This window comes from Pseudophryne corroboree, chromosome 5, assembly GCF_028390025.1.
Source record: "Pseudophryne corroboree isolate aPseCor3 chromosome 5, aPseCor3.hap2, whole genome shotgun sequence".
Classification (NCBI taxonomy): domain Eukaryota; kingdom Metazoa; phylum Chordata; class Amphibia; order Anura; family Myobatrachidae; genus Pseudophryne; species Pseudophryne corroboree.
This window is the reverse complement of record NC_086448.1, coordinates 632,417,657-632,437,203: the sequence shown is the minus strand read 5'-3', so window position 1 is coordinate 632,437,203 and position 19,547 is coordinate 632,417,657. Positions and strand designations below refer to the sequence as shown.

The 19,547-nt window shown below is 47.5% G+C and overlaps 1 protein-coding gene across 4 annotated transcripts in view; it reads right to left on the bottom strand.

Annotated features, from left to right (window-relative positions):
* The window catches only part of RBBP8 (RB binding protein 8, endonuclease), a 313,130-nt gene that overhangs the window by 136,178 nt on the left and 157,405 nt on the right, over positions 1 to 19,547 (bottom strand). For all 4 annotated transcript variants that reach the window (XM_063923586.1, XM_063923585.1, XM_063923587.1 and 1 more), the window contains exons 3-4: positions 2,624 to 2,666; positions 681 to 776 (exon numbers count right to left, since the gene is read on the bottom strand). In XM_063923586.1, coding sequence (XP_063779656.1) covers positions 681 to 776; positions 2,624 to 2,666 — 139 coding nt within the window. The remainder of the gene's footprint in view (positions 1 to 680; positions 777 to 2,623; positions 2,667 to 19,547) is intronic.

Sequence of the window (19,547 nt, the reverse complement as noted above, 5' to 3'; positions counted from 1 at the left end):
CTGTTTTCTGAACTTCAATTTTGCCTATATCTTTCATGTAAAAGTGTATATCGTTCAGTGTGTACGCGGTGAACAATGAACGACGAACGATATTCATCATAATAGCCACTCCGTAATGCCAGCTCATTATTTAAATTAGCCACCATTAGTGTCCCAGACGATGCTAGCAATATCGTTCATATAGTTTGAAAAATCGTTCAACCGGCTACAATATTAATCTAGGCATTCCCTAAGCCTTTGAATAACATTCATTACACCAGTGGTTCACCAAACTGGGTGCCGCAGAACACTTGCAGGGGTGCCACTGGTGGTCCAGTACCTAATAAAATGATTTTAATCAATGTGATAGGCAAAAACATTGGGTGAGGCTGGCAATCATAAAATATGTGGACAAAAAGAAACACAACCCTGTATACTACAAATGAACCTAAGGATGACAGTATGCACAATTTACTTAATAATTGTTGCAGCGTTTCACACTGAGAAACTTTTGGCCTAGGGCTGCCATGGAAAAAATGCTAATATGCTAAGGCACTGTGATGTAAAAAGAGTTTGGGAACTACTGCATTACACAATACAAATAGTTTGCACCAAGTTTAATGACCTACTACTTGTGCTGTGTAGACTGTTTATATTACTTTGCAAACAATAGTTTAGAGTATTCCGCATGTACTCCTTACCGGTCTTCCAGTACTTTGATAGTGTCATGAAGAGCTTTCTGCTGCTCCCGCAGCTGCTGGTTTTTGGAGTAAAATTCTTCCAGCCTCTGAGCATCCCTACATAGATACACATAAATATGTTGCATATCATTTTCCTTCAATACACTGACTGTCAAGTCAAAAAAGCAACAGTGAATCTGTAATGGGAGGTTACACTCAGTAACAAGTTAGTCACCTTTGAGTGTTTTGCATCTGCCTGGAAAGCTATTGTAGCAGTGAATAATGAAGTAGGTACGTTACAAAATAATGACATAGGAAAATGGTGGTGGTGGGGATACACACACACACAATTAATATATAATATTTTTACTTTCATAATTAATAGTCTTCTACAGATAGGTTCGATTAAGTGGAGTTCTATCTAGTAGTCCGTGTATTGGGCCCTTAAAAAATGAAAAAGTAGTAAGCATCTGAAGCCAGGAAAAATAAAATGCAAAACTTTCTTTAGTGCTTAACCGTGAGAAAGTTGGCTGGAGACATGTTAAAATTGTATCTGCAGGTTGCTTTTTGTGAAATGACTGACAGCTTGGCTAAGAATTGCATTGGCAATCATGGTTTGTGGCCCAGTCTCTCAGAGATCATTAGATTCAATGGGAAAGTTTGGAAAAACATAAGGCATTCATTGTCACACTGGTTATCAGCTCTGAAATATTAAACCTCAGGTATTCAGCAAGGGTCACGGAGAACAAGAACGCCTATACACAGCTATTGTACCTACAATGGAGCGCTTGTCGAGAGACTCTAGCAAACAATCATTTAGGCATTTGGTGTGGTATGCATTAAGTCACAACGGAAGCTCTCTGATAATTATCATGTGCAGACACAGCTCCCGCGTGAAAAGCTTACATAGCAAATACTGGACATGTTAGTAATGCAAAGTATGTATTGCAGAAATCCCGATTATTGTGATTGCACATGCAGACAGTTCAAAATGCTGCATAAGGACAACAAAATGCACACTACATAAAGAGACTGTGGCACGGTACAGACACACTGTACAGTACAGTATATAGTATCAGCAGTAATGGGATCATTAGACAAGTTCTACAACTGACTAACAAACTTCCAATTTAATAACTACAGAGAAATTATCTAAATGTATTTCATATGTAAACCACTACTTTTTACATTCATTTTTAATGCTTTATTTCTGTTTTTGTGTTATGGACACCCTTGTCTGCCACATGACAGAACTTCTTCTGAGGATTTTGTACTATTAACATGTTACTTATGTATTTACCCACTGCCACCAAGTAACATTTTTACCAGTTAGAATACTAAAACCCACATGAGTTAGGAGGTAGGCTGACATGTGCTGCCTACTAGGAAGAGTAAGTGTGCTAATACTTAAATTAAAAAAATCACTAATACCCCTTTCACACTGCCAATGCCGGATCCCACCCGGGAATTGGAAACTGGTCCTTCCCAGGTGGGATCCGGCATTGGCCGTTGCTGTAGGCTTCCCCGACCAGGCAATATGCCGGGCGGGCTGCCAAAGCAGTGGGGGGGCGGAGCAGTCGGCGGGGCGGAGGTGGCGCTGGGAGATGAGCTCATATCCGCGCCACCTCTTTCTGCTGTAGTGAACGGGACCCGGGATCCCGTTTACGCAGCCACTGACCCAGTATTCAACCCGGGTATAACACTGCTTTATTCCCGGGTTGAATTGCCAGGTCAGGCGACCCGCGATTTTGGCTATGCACCTTTCACACCGCACACCGACCCATGTCGACGCGGCAATATGCCAGGTCGATACCGGGTTATTTGTGCGGTGTGAAAAGGGTATTAGTGGGTCAAGGAGAGTAAACAGACTTTTAAAAAACTACCTTTTAGAAACCAACAAAACCAACTATCACTTTATACGTTTTAAAAAGGTACATCAAATATTATGCTGCAGTGAGACTTACAAACATCTCTGGGTCTTCAGTTTGTTAATTTTCATCAGAAGCTCTAAAAAAAGTAGAAACAATGTAACTGTTAGTGTTAAGCAAAGAAAATTTATGTCTGAATTTTTAGGACTCATCTGTAAGACTGTTAGGAGCCTCTGGTCAGACTGTATATGTACATGTATATGTAACATGACATCCCTGGAGAGAGATGCAATCCCATTCATGTGGTAGAGGTGAAATTATACACAATCACACACTGGAGTTTAAATATTTGATAAAGCCTCTAAGGCCAGTTGCTCCCAAACTTTTTGGAATCACGGCGCCCTAGAGTATCAGAATTTTTTTGGCGGCACCCTGAGGCCAAAAGTTTCTTATTGAGAAATTTAGAAAGAAATATTAAATTAATTAAAATAGTTTTATATGCCATCCTTAGGTTCAATTGTGTGGCGAGGGATAGGATTTGCTTCTGTTTGTATATATATTTTATGACTGGCAGCCACCAGCACTGGTTATTGCCATAAATTTGAATTGGTCCTGGAACACCAGTCCAAGGTACCCCCGGGTGCCATGACACACAGCTTTAGAACCTCTGTTCTAGGCTGAAAACACATTGGAAGATCACTGGCCATTTCCAGAACCAGACACTATATAAATTAAAATTGATTCAATAATGTTTACCTGCGATGTGGTAACAACCTGTCATTATGGAGACCACTAATCTTTGTGGTAAACACGTCTGCCGTACTCATTAAAGTACTTCATGTACCTACCATAGAACATGAAACATTACTGGTACATCCCAGTGCCTTAATATGTACAGAAAGACTGATTATCGCCGTAACACACAAACTTTCTAGCTGCATCAGGGTATGGGTCATTAGGTCGACCACTGTTGGTCGACATGCATTAGGTCGACATGGAAAATGGTCAACATAAGGTTTTTTTTTTACTTTTTTGGTGTCGTTTTCTTCGCAAAGTGACATTCGCCACGGTACGGGCAAGGTTACTATTCCCAATCGTAGTCCACGTGGATCGTAAAGTATGAAAAAGTTCAAAAAATTAAGGAAAAAAATGTGAAAAACTCATGTCGACCTAATGACCATGTCCACCTAAGTGTGGTTGACCTAATGACCGTATCCCCTGCATCATATGTGTGTCGAATGAGATAACTGCACTGTTTGAAGCCTATGGTTGTTCGGGATGCCGGCGGTCTTGTGACAGACTCCGGAATCCTGACACCACTCAGGAGGCTGGAGCTGGACACCGATATCTGACTTCCCGAAGGTAAGTATTGAAGTTCGAGTTAAGGGGCAGGGGGTGGGTGTTACTGTTAGGCACTGGGGGTGGGAGAGGTTAGGGTTAAACACTAGAGGGGGGGTTAGCCTTAGCCACCACCCTTGGTGGGTTAGAGGTAGGGTTAAGGTAGGGGAGGGTAAAAATACAACCACCTCTGATGTCAGGATGTTGCTGTCGGTCATGTGACCACCGGCATCCCGACCACCGGGATGTCATACCGAACCCATTGTTTTATACATGCTAAGGACTACATGCTATATACGTTTTACTTCATGCCTGCAAGTACTAATTATATAGATTGCATAGTGTTAACTATCTCAAGGAAGCATCCTTAGAAAAAAAACACAATACGGGTGTGGTATTGAAGGTCGACCGTGTCTAGGTGGACCACTATTGGTCGACAGGGTCTGTAGGTCAACCGGTCAAAAGGTCGACATTACTTTTTAAAAAAAAAAATCGGTGTCGTTTTCTCCGTACAGTGACCGGGAACCCCAATTAGTGCACCGTTTCACTTTGCTCGCCATGCTTTGGGCAAGGTTACTATTCCCAATCGTAGCGTGGATCGTTAACTATGAAAAAGTTTTTTTTTTAAATTGCGAAAAACTCATGTCGACCTTTTGATTTGTCGACCAAGAACATGTCAACCTAGAGACCCTGTCGACCTAGAGATCGGATCCCATACTTTCATACATACATATACAGTATGTGTGTATACAATAGGCACTTACCCAAAATAAAACAGGAAAAAAATTAAATAAGGTGCCAAGTCTAACGTGATGAAGAAAAAGCAAAAATACAGACAGCACACACACTGGATCAGATGCACTAAACAAGGTGTGTTTATTTTGTCAGCATTACTCTAGAGTGCCGCCTATTTTGTTTCATCTATATCTATCTATCTATCTATCTATATATATACATACACACACAAACAGAAAACCCAGCACTCACCAAAGTGGGTTTTCTGTTTGTATGTATTAGAGCGATGTGGTTATGGGCTACATGCACCCCACCCTGTGAGTGGTAAGTGCAGCTGTGTACCCCTCTTCTGGAATGGCGAGTGCTGTGTTACGTGCACCCCACCCTTTGAGTGGTTAGTGCATTGCTGTACCCCGCTTCTGGGGTGGCGAGTGCTGTGGTTTTCTGTGTGTGTGTGTATATATATATATTTATTTTTATTATTATTATTATAGGATTTTAATTACCTACCGGTAAATCCTTTTCTCGTAGTCCGTAGAGGATGCTGGGGTCCACATTAGTACCATGGGGTATAGCCGGGTCCCTTGGGAGCCATGGGCACTTTAAGAGTTTAATAGTGTGGGCTGGCTCTTCTCTCTGTGCCCCTCCTACCAGACTCAGTCTAGAAACTGTGCCTGAGGAGACGGACATATTTCGAGAGAAGGAAATACACAGATAGTGGTGAAATTCACACCAGCTCACCCATAACAACAGAAAGCCAAGCTAACCAGCTAGTGTGGGCTGGCTCTTCTCTCTGTGCCCCTCCTACCAGACTCAGTCTAGAAACTGTGCCTGAGGAGACGGACATATTTCGAGAGAAGGAAATACACAGATAGTGGTGAAATTCACACCAGCTCACCCATAACAACAGAAAGCCAAGCTAACCAGCTTGAAACAATTCAGCAACGGCTGAACAACAGTACTTAACCAAGTAACATTGCAGTACTTAACTAAGTAACAAATCCAGGAAAACTAAGCGCTGGGCGGGCGCCAAGCATCCTCTATGGACTACGAGAAAAGGATTTATCGGTAGGTAATTAAAATCCTATTTTCTCTTACGTCCTAGAGGATGCTGGGATCCACATTAGTACCATGGGGATGTACCAAAGCTCCCAGTACGGGAGGGAGAGCTAGGAGGCTCCTGCAGAACCGACTGACCAAACTTTAGGTCCTCATAGGCCAAAGTATCGAACATGTAGAACTTAGCAACCGTGTTCGACCCTGACCAAGTTGCTGCTCGGCAAAGTTGTAAAGCCAAGACACCCCGAGCAGCTGCCCAGGAAGAACCCACCTTACGAGTAGAGTGGGCCTTAACAGACGATGGACACGGCAAACCTGCCGTAGAATAAGCATGCTGGATAGTACATCTGATCGAGAAATCGTCTGCTTAGACGCAGGACACCCAACCTTGTTGGGATCATAAAGGACAAACAGAGCGTCCGACTTTCTGTGACGAGAGGTAATCATCACACAAATCTTTAAAGCCCTTACAACATTCAAGGACGTCGAGGTGATTGAGGAGTCAGTAGCCACTGGCACCACAATAGGTTGATTGATATGAAAAGTAGACACAACCTTCGAAAGACAGTGCTGACGCGTCCTGAGCTCAGCTCTATCTGCTTGAAAAATCAAATAGGGCTCTTGCAGGACAATGCCCCCAATTTTGACACACGTCTAGCAGATGTCAATGCCAAGAGTGTGACAGCCTTCCAAGTAAGAAACTTGACCTCAACCTCCTGTGAAGGCTCAAACCAATCCAATTGCAGGAACTGCAGCACCATGTTGAGATCCCAAGGTGCCATGGGAGGCACAAAGGGAGATTGGATGTGCAGAACCCCTTTCAAGAAAGTCTGAACCTCAGCAGAGGCAACCAATTGTTTCTGGAAGAAAATGGACAAGGCCGAAATCTGGACTTTTATGGAGCCCAAACGCAGGCCCACATCCACACCTGCTTGCAGGAAGAGGAGAAAACCGTCCAAGTTGAAACTCCCCTGTAGGAAAATTCTTGGATTCACACCAAGACACATACTATTTCCAAATGCGATGGTAATGTCTTGACGTTACACCTTTCCTAGCCTGTATCAGGGTAGGAATAACTTTGTTCGGAATGCCCTTCCGAGCTAAGATCTGGCGTTCAACCTCCATACCGCCAAACGTAGCCATGGTAAGTCTTGATAAGCGAACGGCCCCTGTTGCAGAAGGTCCTCCCGAAGAGGAAGAGGCCTCGGATCTTCCAGCAGTAACCCCAGAAGATCCGCATACCAAGTCCTTCTTGGCCAGTCTGGAGCAATGAGGATCGCCTGAACTCTTGTTCTTTTGATTAGTTTGAGAATCCTTGGGATGAGTGGAAGTGGAGGGAACACATACACTGACTTGAACACCCACGGAGTTACTAGGGCGCCCACTGCTTGTGTATCCCTCGACCTGGAATAGTACCGCTTGACCACCTTCCCTGGAAGTTTTCCCCTTGGGTGACTGCTCCCCAACCTCTGAGACTTGTATCTGTGGTTAGGAGGATCCAATTCTGAATCCCGAACCTGCGGACCTCTAGTATGTGAGAGGTTTGCAGCCACCAGAGAAGCAAGATTCTGGCTTTCGGAGACAGACGTATCCTCTTGGGCATGTGAAGATGAGATCCCAGCCATTTGTCCAAGAGATCCAGTTGGAAGGGCCGTGCATGAAATCTTCCGTATTGTAGAGCCTCGTAGGAGGCAACCATCTTCCCCAGAAGGCGAATGTACTGATGAACAGATACCCGGTTTGGCTTCAAGACCTCCCGGACCATTGCTTGCATCACCAACGCTTTCTCTTCCGGTAGAAACACCCTCTGTACTTTCGTGTCGAGGATCATCCCCAGGAAGGACAGTCTCCTCGATGGCTCCAAATGCGATTTTGGAAGGTTCAGGATCCATCCATGATCCTGTAGCGGTTGAGTTGAGAGAGCAATGTTCTGTAATAGCTTCTCCCTGGAAGACGTTTTTATCAGCAGGTAGTCCAGATAAGGAATTATGTTCACACCCTGTTTTCGGAGGAGTAGCATCAACTCAGCCATAACCTTGGTGAACACTCTTGGTGCCCTGGAGAGGCCAAATGGCAGCGCCTGACACTGATGGTGACAGTCCAGCAGCGCAAATCTGAGATAAGCCTGGTGAGTCGGCCAGATCGGAATGTGAAGGTACGCATCCTTGATATCCAGGGATACCAGGAATTCCCCCTCCTCCAGACCTGAGATCACTGCTCTCAGAGACTCCATCTTGAATTTGAATTCCCTCAAGTAGGGGTTCAATGACTTTAGGTTTAATATCGGTCTTACCGAAACATCCGGTTTCGGTACCACAAACAGGTTTGAGTAATAACCCTTGTGGTGTAGGTGAGGTGGAACTGGAACAATGATATTTGACCTTAGCAATTTTTTAATGGCTTCCTGTAGGATAGCACTTTATGTCAGCGAAGCTGGCAACAGTCTGCACCCCTGGGTAACAATATCTTGTACCCAGGGGTCCAGGCCTGAGGACGCCCAGACATGACCGAAATTTCTTAGTCTTGCTCCCACATGCCCGATCTCCAGGCTGGGAGGTCCACCGTCATGCCGAGGATTGTGAGGAAGCAGAACCAGACTTCTGTTCCTGGGAACCTGTGGGTGCAACTTTTCGGGATTTCCGCCGACCAACTCTAAAGAAAGTGGAGGGGGATTTGGACTCGTTTGCTTTTGCGTTCAAAAGGATTGCATCGCAGACGTAGAATATGATTTCTTAGTCGGTGGTGTAGCAGAGGGAAGAAAAGTTGACTTAACCGCAGTTGCCATGGAGATCAACGCATCTAACGCTTCCCCAAACAGAGCCCGACCTGTGAAGGGTAGGTTCTCCACACTTTTCTTGGATTCCGCGTCCGCAGACCATTGGGACAGCCAGAGATCTCTGCGTGCCGAGACAGACATGGAAGAAGCTCTCGCGTTCAGATGTCCAAGGTCTTTCATGGCTTCCACCATTAAACCTGCAGAATCCTGTATGTGACGCAAAAACAATTCAATGTCACTTCTATCCATAGAATCTAAATCCTCTAGTAAAGTGCCTTTAGAAATCCATGCACAAACAATAGTGGGTCTCAAAGCTACGCCATTTGCTTTGTATAAAGATTTGAGTGTAGCCTCAATCTTGCGGTCAGCCGACTCCTTTAAAGCTGTGGACCCAGGAACAGGTAAAACCACTTTTTTTAGACAACCTAGAAACAGAAGCGTCTACGACCGGTGGGTTTTCCCACTTTTTCCTATCCTCCTCAGGGAAAGGAAAAGCAATGAGAAACCTTTTAGGGATCTGAAACTTTTCCCCCCGAATTTTCCCAGGATTTTTCAAAAATGCGTTCAATTCTTTAGACGCAGGGAAGGTAAGGGAGGCTTTCTCATGGTCAGTAAAGTAAGCCTCCTCCACTTGCTCAGGAACCTTATCAGTAATGTGTAAAATATCCCTAATAGCCTCAATTATGAGTCGCACCCCCTTAGCAAGGGATGCCCCCCCCCCCCACGTATATCACCATCACAGTCCTCTGAATCAGAGTCGGTATCCGTGTCAACATGCATTATTTGTGCAAGAGCACGCTTTTTAGGATGTACAACAGGGGACTTGGATGAGGTAGCGGGAGCTGAACACGACAAAGTGGGTCATTCCGAGTTGTTCGCTCGTTGCCGATTTTCGCAACGGAGCGATTAAGGCAGAAATGCGCATGGTACGCAGCGCGCATGCGCTAAGTATTTTAGCACAAAACTTAGTAGATTTACTCATGTCCGAACGAAGAATTTTCATCGTTGAAGTGATCGGAGTGTGATTGACAGGAAGTGGGTGTTTCTGGGCGGAAACTGACCATTTTCTGGGAGTGTGCGGAAAAACGCAGGCGTGCCAGGATAAAACGCGGGAGTGTCTGGGGAAACAGGGGAGTGGCTGGCCGAACGCAGGGCGTGTTTGTGACGTCAAACCAGGAACGAAACGGACTGAGCTGATCGCAGTGTAGGAGTAAGTCTCGAGCTACTCAGAAACTGCTAAGAATTATTTATTCGCAATTCTGCTACTCTTTCGTTCGCTATTCTGCTAAGCTAAAATACACTCCCAGAGGGCGGCGGCCTAGCGTGTGCAATGCTGCTAAAAGCAGCTAACAACTCGGAATGAAGGCCAAAACCTCTACAGATCTTTTCAAAACCTGTGATCCAGTCTCATTATGAGCAATCCTAGATGAAATCTGGGATATCATTCCCTTAAAAGAATCCACCCATTGGGGTTCGGATTCAGAGGGCTGAGACAGTATATTGCATTCCTGAGTACATGGAAGACTCCTCTGGAGAAGATACACACTCTGCAGCACAAGAAACAGAGTCCCTAGACATGGTAATGTGAGATATATAACCATACACACACACACACACACAGGAAAATGTCAGACACAATTTCCCCCAGAGTACCTTCAGGGAGAGACAGAGTATAAGGAGCCAGCACACACAGCGCCCCAGTAGGCAGTTATATGATAAATGCCTGGCGCTGACTGAGTAACCTTAATAGATTAAACAGCAATAATAAGATTTTACTCACCGGTAAATCTATTTCTCGTAGTCCGTAGTGGATGCTGGGAACTCCGTAAGGACCATGGGGAATAGCGGCTCCGCAGGAGACTGGGCACAACTAAAGAAAGCTTTAGGACTACCTGGTGTGCACTGGCTCCTCCCTCTATGACCCTCCTCCAGACCTCAGTTAAGATACTATGCCCGGAAGAGCTGACACAATAAGGAAAGGATTTTGAATCCCGGGTAAGACTCATACCAGCCACACCAATCACACCGTATAACTCGTGATACTATACCCAGTTAACAGTATGAAATATAACTGAGCCTCTCAACAGATGGCTCAACAATAACCCTTTAGTTAAACAATAACTATATACAAGTATTGCAGACAATCCGCACTTGGGACGGGCGCCCAGCATCCACTACGGACTACGAGAAATAGATTTACCGGTGAGTAAAATCTTATTTTCTCTGACGTCCTAGTGGATGCTGGGAACTCCGTAAGGACCATGGGGATTATACCAAAGCTCCCAAACGGGCGGGAGAAAGCGGATGACTCTGCAGCACCGAATGAGCGAACTCTAGGTCCTCCTCAGCCAGGGTATCAAACTTGTAGAATTTTAGCAAATGTGTTTGACCCCGACCAAGTAGCTGCTCGGCAAAGTTGTAAAGCCGAGACCCCTCGGGCAGCCGCCCAAGAAGAGCCCACCTTCCTCGTGGAATGGGCTTTTACAGATGTAGGATGCGGCAGTCCAGCCGCAGAATGTGCAAGTTGAATCGTGCTACAGATCCAGCGAGCAATAGTCTGCTTTGAAGCAGGTGCACCCAACTTGTTGGGCGCATGCAGGATAAATAGCGAGTCAGTCTTTCTGGAAACATAGATTTTTAGGGCCCGGACTACGTCCAGCAACTTGGAGTCCTCCAAGTCACAAGTAGCCGCAGGCACCACAATAGGCTGGTTCAAATGAAACGCTGAAACCACCTTTGGGAGAAATTGGGGACGAGTCCTCAGTTCCGCCCTATCCATATGGAAAATCAGATAAGGGCTTTTACAAGACAAAGCCGCCAATTCTGACACACGCCTGGCCGAAGCCAAGGCCAACAGCATGACCACTTTCCACGTGAGATATTTTAGTTCCACGGTTTTAAGTGGTTCAAACCAATGCGACTTTAGGAAATCCAACACCACGTTGAGATCCCAAGGTGCCACTGGGGGCACAAAAGGGGGCTGAATATGCAGCACTCCCTTAACAAATGTCTGAACTTCAGGTAGTGAAGCCAGTTCTTTTTGGAAGAAAATCGATAGAGCCGAAATCTGGACCTTAATGGAACCCAATTTTAGGCCCATAGTCACCCCTGACTGTAGGAAGTGCAGAAATCGACCCAGCTGAATTCCTCCGTTGGGGCCTTCCTGGCCTCGCACCACGCAACATATTTCCGCCATATGCGGTGATAATGGTTTGCGGTCACTTCTTTCCTAGCTTTAATTAGCGTAGGGATAACTTCCTCCGGAATGCCCTTTTCCTTCAGGATCCGGTGTTCAACCGCCATGCCATCAAACGCAGCCGCGGTAAGTCTTGGAACAGACAGGGCCCCTGCTGCAGCAGGTCCTGTCTGAGCGGCAGAGGCCATGGGTCCTCTGAGATCATTTCTTGAAGTTCTGGGTACCAAGATCTTCTTGGTCAATCCGGAACCACGAGTATAGTTCTTACTCCTCTCCTTCTTATTATTCTCAGTACCTTGGGTATGAGAGGCAGAGGAAGGAACACATACACCGACTGGTACACCCACGGTGTTACCAGAGCGTCCACAGCTATCGCCTGAGGGTCCCTTGACCTGGCGCAATAACATTTTAGCTTTTTGTTGAGGCGGGACGCCATCATGTCCACCTGTGGCCCTTCCCAATGGTGTACAATCATTTGGAAGACTTCTGGATGAAGTCCCCACTCTCCCGGGTGGAGGTCGTGTCTGCTGAGAAAGTCTGCTTCCCAGTTGTCCACTCCGGGAATGAACACTGCTGACAGTGCTAACACATGATTTTCCGCCCATCGGAGAATCCTTGTGCCATTGCCATCCTGCTTCTTGTGCCGCCCTGTCGGTTTACATGGGCGACCGCCGTGATGTTGTCTGACTAGATCACCACCGGCTGGTTTTGAAGCAGGGGTCTTGCCTGACTTAGGGCATTGCAAATGGCCCTTAGTTCCAGAATATTTATGTGTAGGGAAGTCTCCTGACTTGACCATTGTCCTTGGAAGTTTCTTCCCTGTGTGACTGCCCCCCAACCTCGAAGGCTGGCATCCGAGGTCACCAGGACCCAGTCCTGTATGCCGAATCTGCGGCCCTCTTGAAGATGAGCACTCTGCAGCCATCACAACAGCGACACCCTGGCCCTTGGAGACAGGGTTATCAGCCGATGCATCTGGAGATGCGATCCGGACCACCTGTCCAACAGATCCCACTGAAAGATCCTTGCATGGAACCCTCCGAATGAAATTGCTTCGTAAGAAGCCACCATCTTTCCCAGGACTCGCGTGCAATGGTGCACCGACACCTGTTTTGGTTTTAGGAGGTCTCTGACTAGAGATGACAACTCCTTGGCCTTCTCCTCCGGGAGAAACACTTTTTTTCTGTTCTGTGCCGAGAACCATCCCCAGGAACAGTAGACGCGTTGTAGGAACCAGCTGCGACTTCGGAATGTTCAGGATCCAGCCGTGCTGTTGTAGCACTGCCCCAGCTAGTGCTACTCCGATCAGCAACTGTTCCCTGGACCTCGCCTTTATAAGGAGATCGTCCAAGTACGGGATAATTATAACTCCCTTCCTTCGAAGGAGTATCATCATCTCTGCCATTACCTTGGTAAATACCCTCGGTGCCGTGGATAGACCAAACGGCAACGTCTGGAAATGGTAATGACAGTCCTGTACCACAAATCTGAGGTACTCCTGGTGAGGGGGGTAAATGGGGACATGCAGGTAAGCATCCTTGATGTCCAGTGATACCATGTAATCCCCTTCGTCCAGGCTTGCAATAACCGCCCTGAGCGATTCCATTTTGAACTTGAACCTTCGTATATAAGTGTTCAAGGATTTCAAATTTAAAATGGGTCTCACCGAACCGTCCGGTTTCGGTACCACAAACATTGTGGAATAGTAACCCCGTCCCTGTTGAAGAAGGGGTACCTTGACTATCACCTGCTGCGAATACAGCTTGTGAAATTGCCTCCAGCACTGCCTCCCTGTCTGAGGGAGCTGTCGGCAAGGCAGATTTGAGGAAACGGCGAGGGGGAGACGTCTCGAATTCCAGCTTGTACCCCTGAGATACTACCTGTAGAATCCAGGGATCCACCCGTGAGCGAGCCCACTGGTCGCTGAAATTCTTGAGACGGGCCCCCACCATACCTGGCTCCGCCTGTGGAGCCCCAGCGTCATGCGGTAGACTTAGAGGAAGCGGGGGAGGACTTTTGTTCCTGGGAACTGGCTGTATGCTGCAGCTTTTTCCCTCTACCTCTGCCTCTGGGCAGAAAGGACGCGCCTTTAACCCGCTTGCCTTTCTGGGGCCGAAAGGACTGTACCTGATAATACGGTGCTTTCTTTGGCTGTGAGGGAACATGGGGCAAACTGTTGATTTCCCAGCTGTAGCTGTGGAAACGAGGTCCGAGAGACCATCCCCAAACAACTCCTCACCCTTGTAAGGCAAAACTTCCATGTGCCTTTTAGAATCAGCAACACCTGTCCACTGCCGAGTTCCTGGCAGAATGGACATTGCGTTTATTTTAGATGCCAGTCGGCAATTATCCCTCTGTGCATCTCTCATGTATAAGACTGCGTCTTTAATATGCTCTATGGTTAGCAATATAGTGTCCCTGTCTTAAGGTACAGAGAATCTGACCACGCAGCTGCAGCACTGCACATTCATGCTGAAGCAATAGCTGGTCTCAGTATAATGCCTGAGTGTGTATATACAGACTTCAGGATAGCCTCCTGCATTCTATCTGCAGGCTCCTCTAGGGCGGCCGTGTCCTGAGACGGTAGTGCCACCTTCTTTGACAGACGTGTGAGCGCTTTATCCACCCTAGGGAATGTCTCCCAACGTGACCTATCCTCTGGCGGGAAAGGGTACGCCATAGTAACCTTTTAGAAATTACCAGTTTCTTATTGGGGGAAACTCACGCTTCTTCACACATTTAGTTCATCAGATGGGGGAAAAAACCACTGGAAGCTTTTTTCTCCCCAAACATAATACCCTTTTTTGTGGTACCTGGGGTAATATCAGAAATGTGCAACACATTTTTTATTGCCGTAATCATGTAACGGGTGGCTCTATTGGAATGTACAGTAGTCTCATCGTCGTCGACACTGGAGTCAGTATCCGTGTCGACATCTGTGTCTGCCATCTGAGGTAGTGGGCGTTTTAGGGCCCCTGGTGGCTTTTGAGACGCCTGGGCAGGCACGGGCTGAGAAGCCGGCTGTCCCACATCTGCTATGTCGTCAAACATTTTATGTAAGGAGTTGACACTGTCACGTAATTCCTTCCACATGTCCATCCACTCAGGTGTCGACCCCACAGGGGGTGACATCACATTTATCGGCATCTGCTCCGCCTCCACATAAGCCTCCTCATCAAACATGTCGACACAGCCGTACCGACACACCGCACACACACAGGGAATGCTCTGACTGAGGACAGGACCCCACAAAGTCCTTTGGGGAGACAGAGAGAGAGTATGCCAGCACACACCAGAGCGCTATATAATGCAGGGATTCACACTACCCACAGTGATTTTTCCCTTATAGCTGCTATAATACACAGATTTGCGCCTAAATTTAGTGCCCCCCCTCTCTTTTTAACCCTTTGAGCCTGAAAACTACAGGGGAGAGCCTGGGGAGCTGTCTTCCAGCTGCACTGTAAAGAGAAAATGGCGCCAGTGTGCTGAGGGAGATAGCCCCGCCCCTTTTTCGGCAGACTTCTCCCGCTCTTATAATCATAATGTGGCAGGGGTATTTTACACATATATGGCTTATTAGGCTATATTATGTGTGATTTGCCACTCTTAAGGTACTCTAATTGCTGCCCAGGGTGCCCCCCCCCCAGCGCCCTGCACCCATCAGTGACCGGAGTATGTGGTGTGCACAGGGAGCAATGGCGCACAGCTGCAGTGCTGTGCGCTACCTTAATGAAGACCGGAGTCTTCTGCCGCCGATTTCCTGGACGATCTTCTTGCTTCTGGCTCTGCAAGGAGGACGGCGGTGCGGCTCCGGGACCGGACGACCGAGGCTGGGCCTGTGTTCGATACCTCTGGAGCTAATGGTGTCCAGTAGCCTAAGAAGCCCAAGCTAGCTGCAAGCAGGTAGGTCCGCTTCTCTCCCCTAAGTCCCTCGTAGCAGTGAGTCTGTTGCCAGCAGATCTCACTGAAAATAAAAAACCTAAAATATACTTTCTTTACTAAGAGCTCAGGAGAGCCCCTAGTGTGCATCCAGCTCGGCCGGGCACAAAATTCTAACTGAGGTCTGGAGGAGGGTCATAGAGGGAGGAGCCAGTGCACACCAGGTAGTCCTAAAGCTTTCTTTAGTTGTGCCCAGTCTCCTGCAGAGCCGCTATTCCCCATGGTCCTTACGGAGTTCCCAGCATCCACTAGGACGTCAGAGAAATAACAGTGAATAACACTCTCCCCTCCTTCTATAGCCCCCTGGTACCGTACAGGATAGCTGGAGTTATGTGGAGGGTCTCTTGGCTGTGATCTGCAGAGAGAAAATGGCGCTGGTGAGTGCTGGATCCGCTCTGAGAAGCTCCGCCCCCTGTAATGGCGCGTCTTCCCGCACTTCTGATTTTATACTGGCCTGAGGTAAATCGTTGCTAGCAGCAGTACAGAGTCCCTGATAGCCATAGTGACCAGTGTTTAGGGTATTGCGCTGGCCCAGGGCGCCCCTCACAGTATCGCACAACTGTGCTCCTACCCCTGTGCCGCCATTCTCGCCGGTGACCCGCTTATCGGGGCACCGGCGTCACACTCACCACCTCGATCTTCTGGCTCTGTTAGGGGGTGGCGGCAGTGCTGCGGGAGTGAGCGGTTGCCTCTTGGGCTTGCAATCATCACCCTCAGGAGCTCAGTGTCCTGTCAGCGGAGATAGGGGCCATTAACCTCTAGGGTTGGATCCTACTCCCCCCCCCCCCCCCCCCCCCCCTTCAAGTCCCACAAAGCAGGGAGGCTGTTGCCAGCAGTCTCCCTGTACCTAACTCTGTGCCTCCGGGAACTTTTTCTAAACTGAGTCTGGTAGGAGGGGCATAGAGGGAGGAGCCAGCCCACACTTTAAACTCTTAAAGTGCTCATGGCTCCCAAGGGACCAGTCTATACCCTATGGTACTAATGTGGACCCCAGCATCCTCTAGGACGTAAGAGAAAATAAGAATTTACTTACCGATAATTCTATTTCTCATAGTCCGTAGTGGATGCTGGGGACTCCGTAAGGACCATGGGGAATAGCGGCTCCGCAGGAGACTGGGCACATCTAAAGAAAGCTTTAGGACTAACTGGTGTGCACTGGCTCCTCCCCCTATGACCCTCCTCCAAGCCTCAGTTAGGATACTGTGCCCGGACGAGCGTACACAATAAGGAAGGATTTTGAATCCCGGGTAAGACTCATACCAGCCACACCAATCACACCGTATAACCTGTGATCTGAACCCAGTTAACAGCATGATAACAGAGGAGCCTCTGAAAGATGGCTCACAACAATAATAACCCGATTTTTGTAACAATAACTATGTACAAGTATTGCAGACAATCCGCACTTGGGATGGGCGCCCAGCATCCACTACGGACTATGAGAAATAGAATTATCGGTAAGTAAATTCTTATTTTCTCTAACGTCCTAAGTGGATGCTGGGGACTCCGTAAGGACCATGGGGATTATACCAAAGCTCCCAAACGGGCGGGAGAGTGCGGATGACTCTGCAGCACCAAATGAGAGAACTCCAGGTCCTCCTCAGCCAGGATATCAATTTTGTAGAATTTTACAAACGTATTTGCTCCTGACCAAGTAGCTGCTCGGCAAAGTTGTAAAGCCGAGACCCCTCGGGCAGCCGCCCAAGATGAGCCCACCTTCCTTGTGGAGTGGGCATTTACAGATTTTTGGCTGTGGCAGGCCTGCCACAGAATGTGCAAGCTGAATTGTACTACAAATCCAACGAGCAATAGTCTGCTTAGAAGCAGGAGCACCCAGCTTGTTGGGTGCACACAGGATAAACAGCGAGTCAGATTTCCTGACTCCAGCCGTCCTGGAAACATATATTTTTTACCCAGAACCCTTGTGCATTGATGCACTGAGACTTGGTTCGGTTTTAGGAGGTTCCTGACTAGCTCGGATAACTCCCTGGCTTTCTCTTCCGGGAGAAACACCTTTTTTCTGGACTGTGTCCAGGAACATCCCTAGGAAACAGAAGACAAGTCGTCGGAACCAGCTGCGATTTTGGAATATTGAGAATCCAATCGTGCTGCCGCAACACTACCTGAGATAGTGCTACACCGACTTCCAACTGTTCCCTGGATCTTACCCTTATCAGGGAATCGTCCAAGTAAGGGATAACTAAAATTCCCTTCCTTCGAAGGGATATCATTTCGGCCATTACCTTGGTAAAGACCCGGGGTGTCGTGGACCATCCCTACGGCAGCGTCTGAACTGATAGTGACAGTTCTGTACCATAACCTGAGGTACCCTTGGTGAGAAGGGTAAATTTTGACATGAAGGTAAGCATCCTTGATGTCCCGAGACATCATGTAGTCCCCTTCTTCCAGGTTCGCAATCACTGCTCTGAGTGACTCAATCTTGAATTTGAACCTCTGTATGTAAGTGTTCAAAGATTTTAGATTTTAGATTTAGAATCGGTCTCACCGAGCCGTCTGGCTTCGGTACCACAATAGTGTGGAATAATACCCCGTTCCCTGTTGCAGGAGGGGTACCTTGATTATCACCTGCTGGGAATACAGCTTGTGAATGGCTTCCAAAACGGCCTCCCTGTCAGAGGGAGACGTCGGTAAAGCCGACTTTTGGAAACGGCGAGGGGGAGACCTCTCGAATTTCAATATGTACCCTTGAGATATTACCTGAAGGATCCAGGGGTCTACTTGCGAGTGAGCCCACTGCGCACTGAAATTCATTGAGAACGGGCCCCCACCGTGCCTGAGCCTGTAAGGCCCTAGCGTCATACTGAGGGCTTTGCAGAGGCGGGAAAGGATTTCTGTTCCTGGGAACTGGGTAATCTCTTCAGCCTTTTTCCTCTCCCTCTGTCACGAGCAGAAAAGAGGAACCTTTTGTCCGCTTGCCAACAAAGGACTGCGCCTGATAATACGGCGTCTTATTTTGAGAGGCGACCTGGGGTACAAACGTGGATTTCCCAGTTGTTGCCGTGGCCACCAGGTCTAAAAGACCGACCCCAAATGTCCCCTTTCAAAGGCAATACTTCCAAATGCCGTTTGGAATCCGCATCACCTGACCATTTTACTGGTAGAATTGGACAACGCACTTATACTTGATGCCAGTCGGCAAATATTCCGCTGTGCATCCTGCATATATAGAAATGCATCTTTTAAATGCTCTATAGGCAATAATATACTATCCTTATCTAGGATATCAATATTTCCAGTCAGGGAATCCGACCATGCCAACCCAGCACTGCACCTCCAGGCTGAGGCGATTGCTGGTCGCAGTATAACACCAGTATGTGTGTGAATACATTTTTGGATACCCTCCTGCTTTCTATCAGCAGGATCCTTAAGGGCGGCCATCTCATGAGAGGGTAGAGCCCTTGTTCTTACAAGCGTGTGAGCGCCTTAATCCCCCCTAGGGGGTGTTTCCCAACGCACCCTAACCTCTGGCGGGAAAGGGTATACAGCCAATACTTTTTAAGAAATTATCAATTGTTATCGGGGGGAAACCCACGCATCATCACACATCTCATTTTATTTCTCAGATTCAGGAAAACTACAGGTAGTTTTTCCCTCACCGAACATAATACCCCTTTTTGGTGGTACTCGTATTATCAGAAATGTATAAAACATTTTCCATTGTCTCAATCATGTAACGTGTGGCCCTACTGGAAAACACGGTTGTCTCTTCACCGTCGACACAGGAGTCAGTATCCGTGTCGGCGTCTGTATCTGCCATCTGAAGTAACGGGCGCTTTAGAGCCCCTGACGGCCTATGAGACGTCTGGACAGGCACAAGCTGAGTAGCCGGCTGTCTCATGTCAAGTCAACCACTGTTTTTTTATACAGAGCTGACACTGTCACGTAATTTTCAACAGTACATCCACTCAGGTGTCGACCCCCTAGGTGGTGACATCACTGTTACAGACACTCTGCTC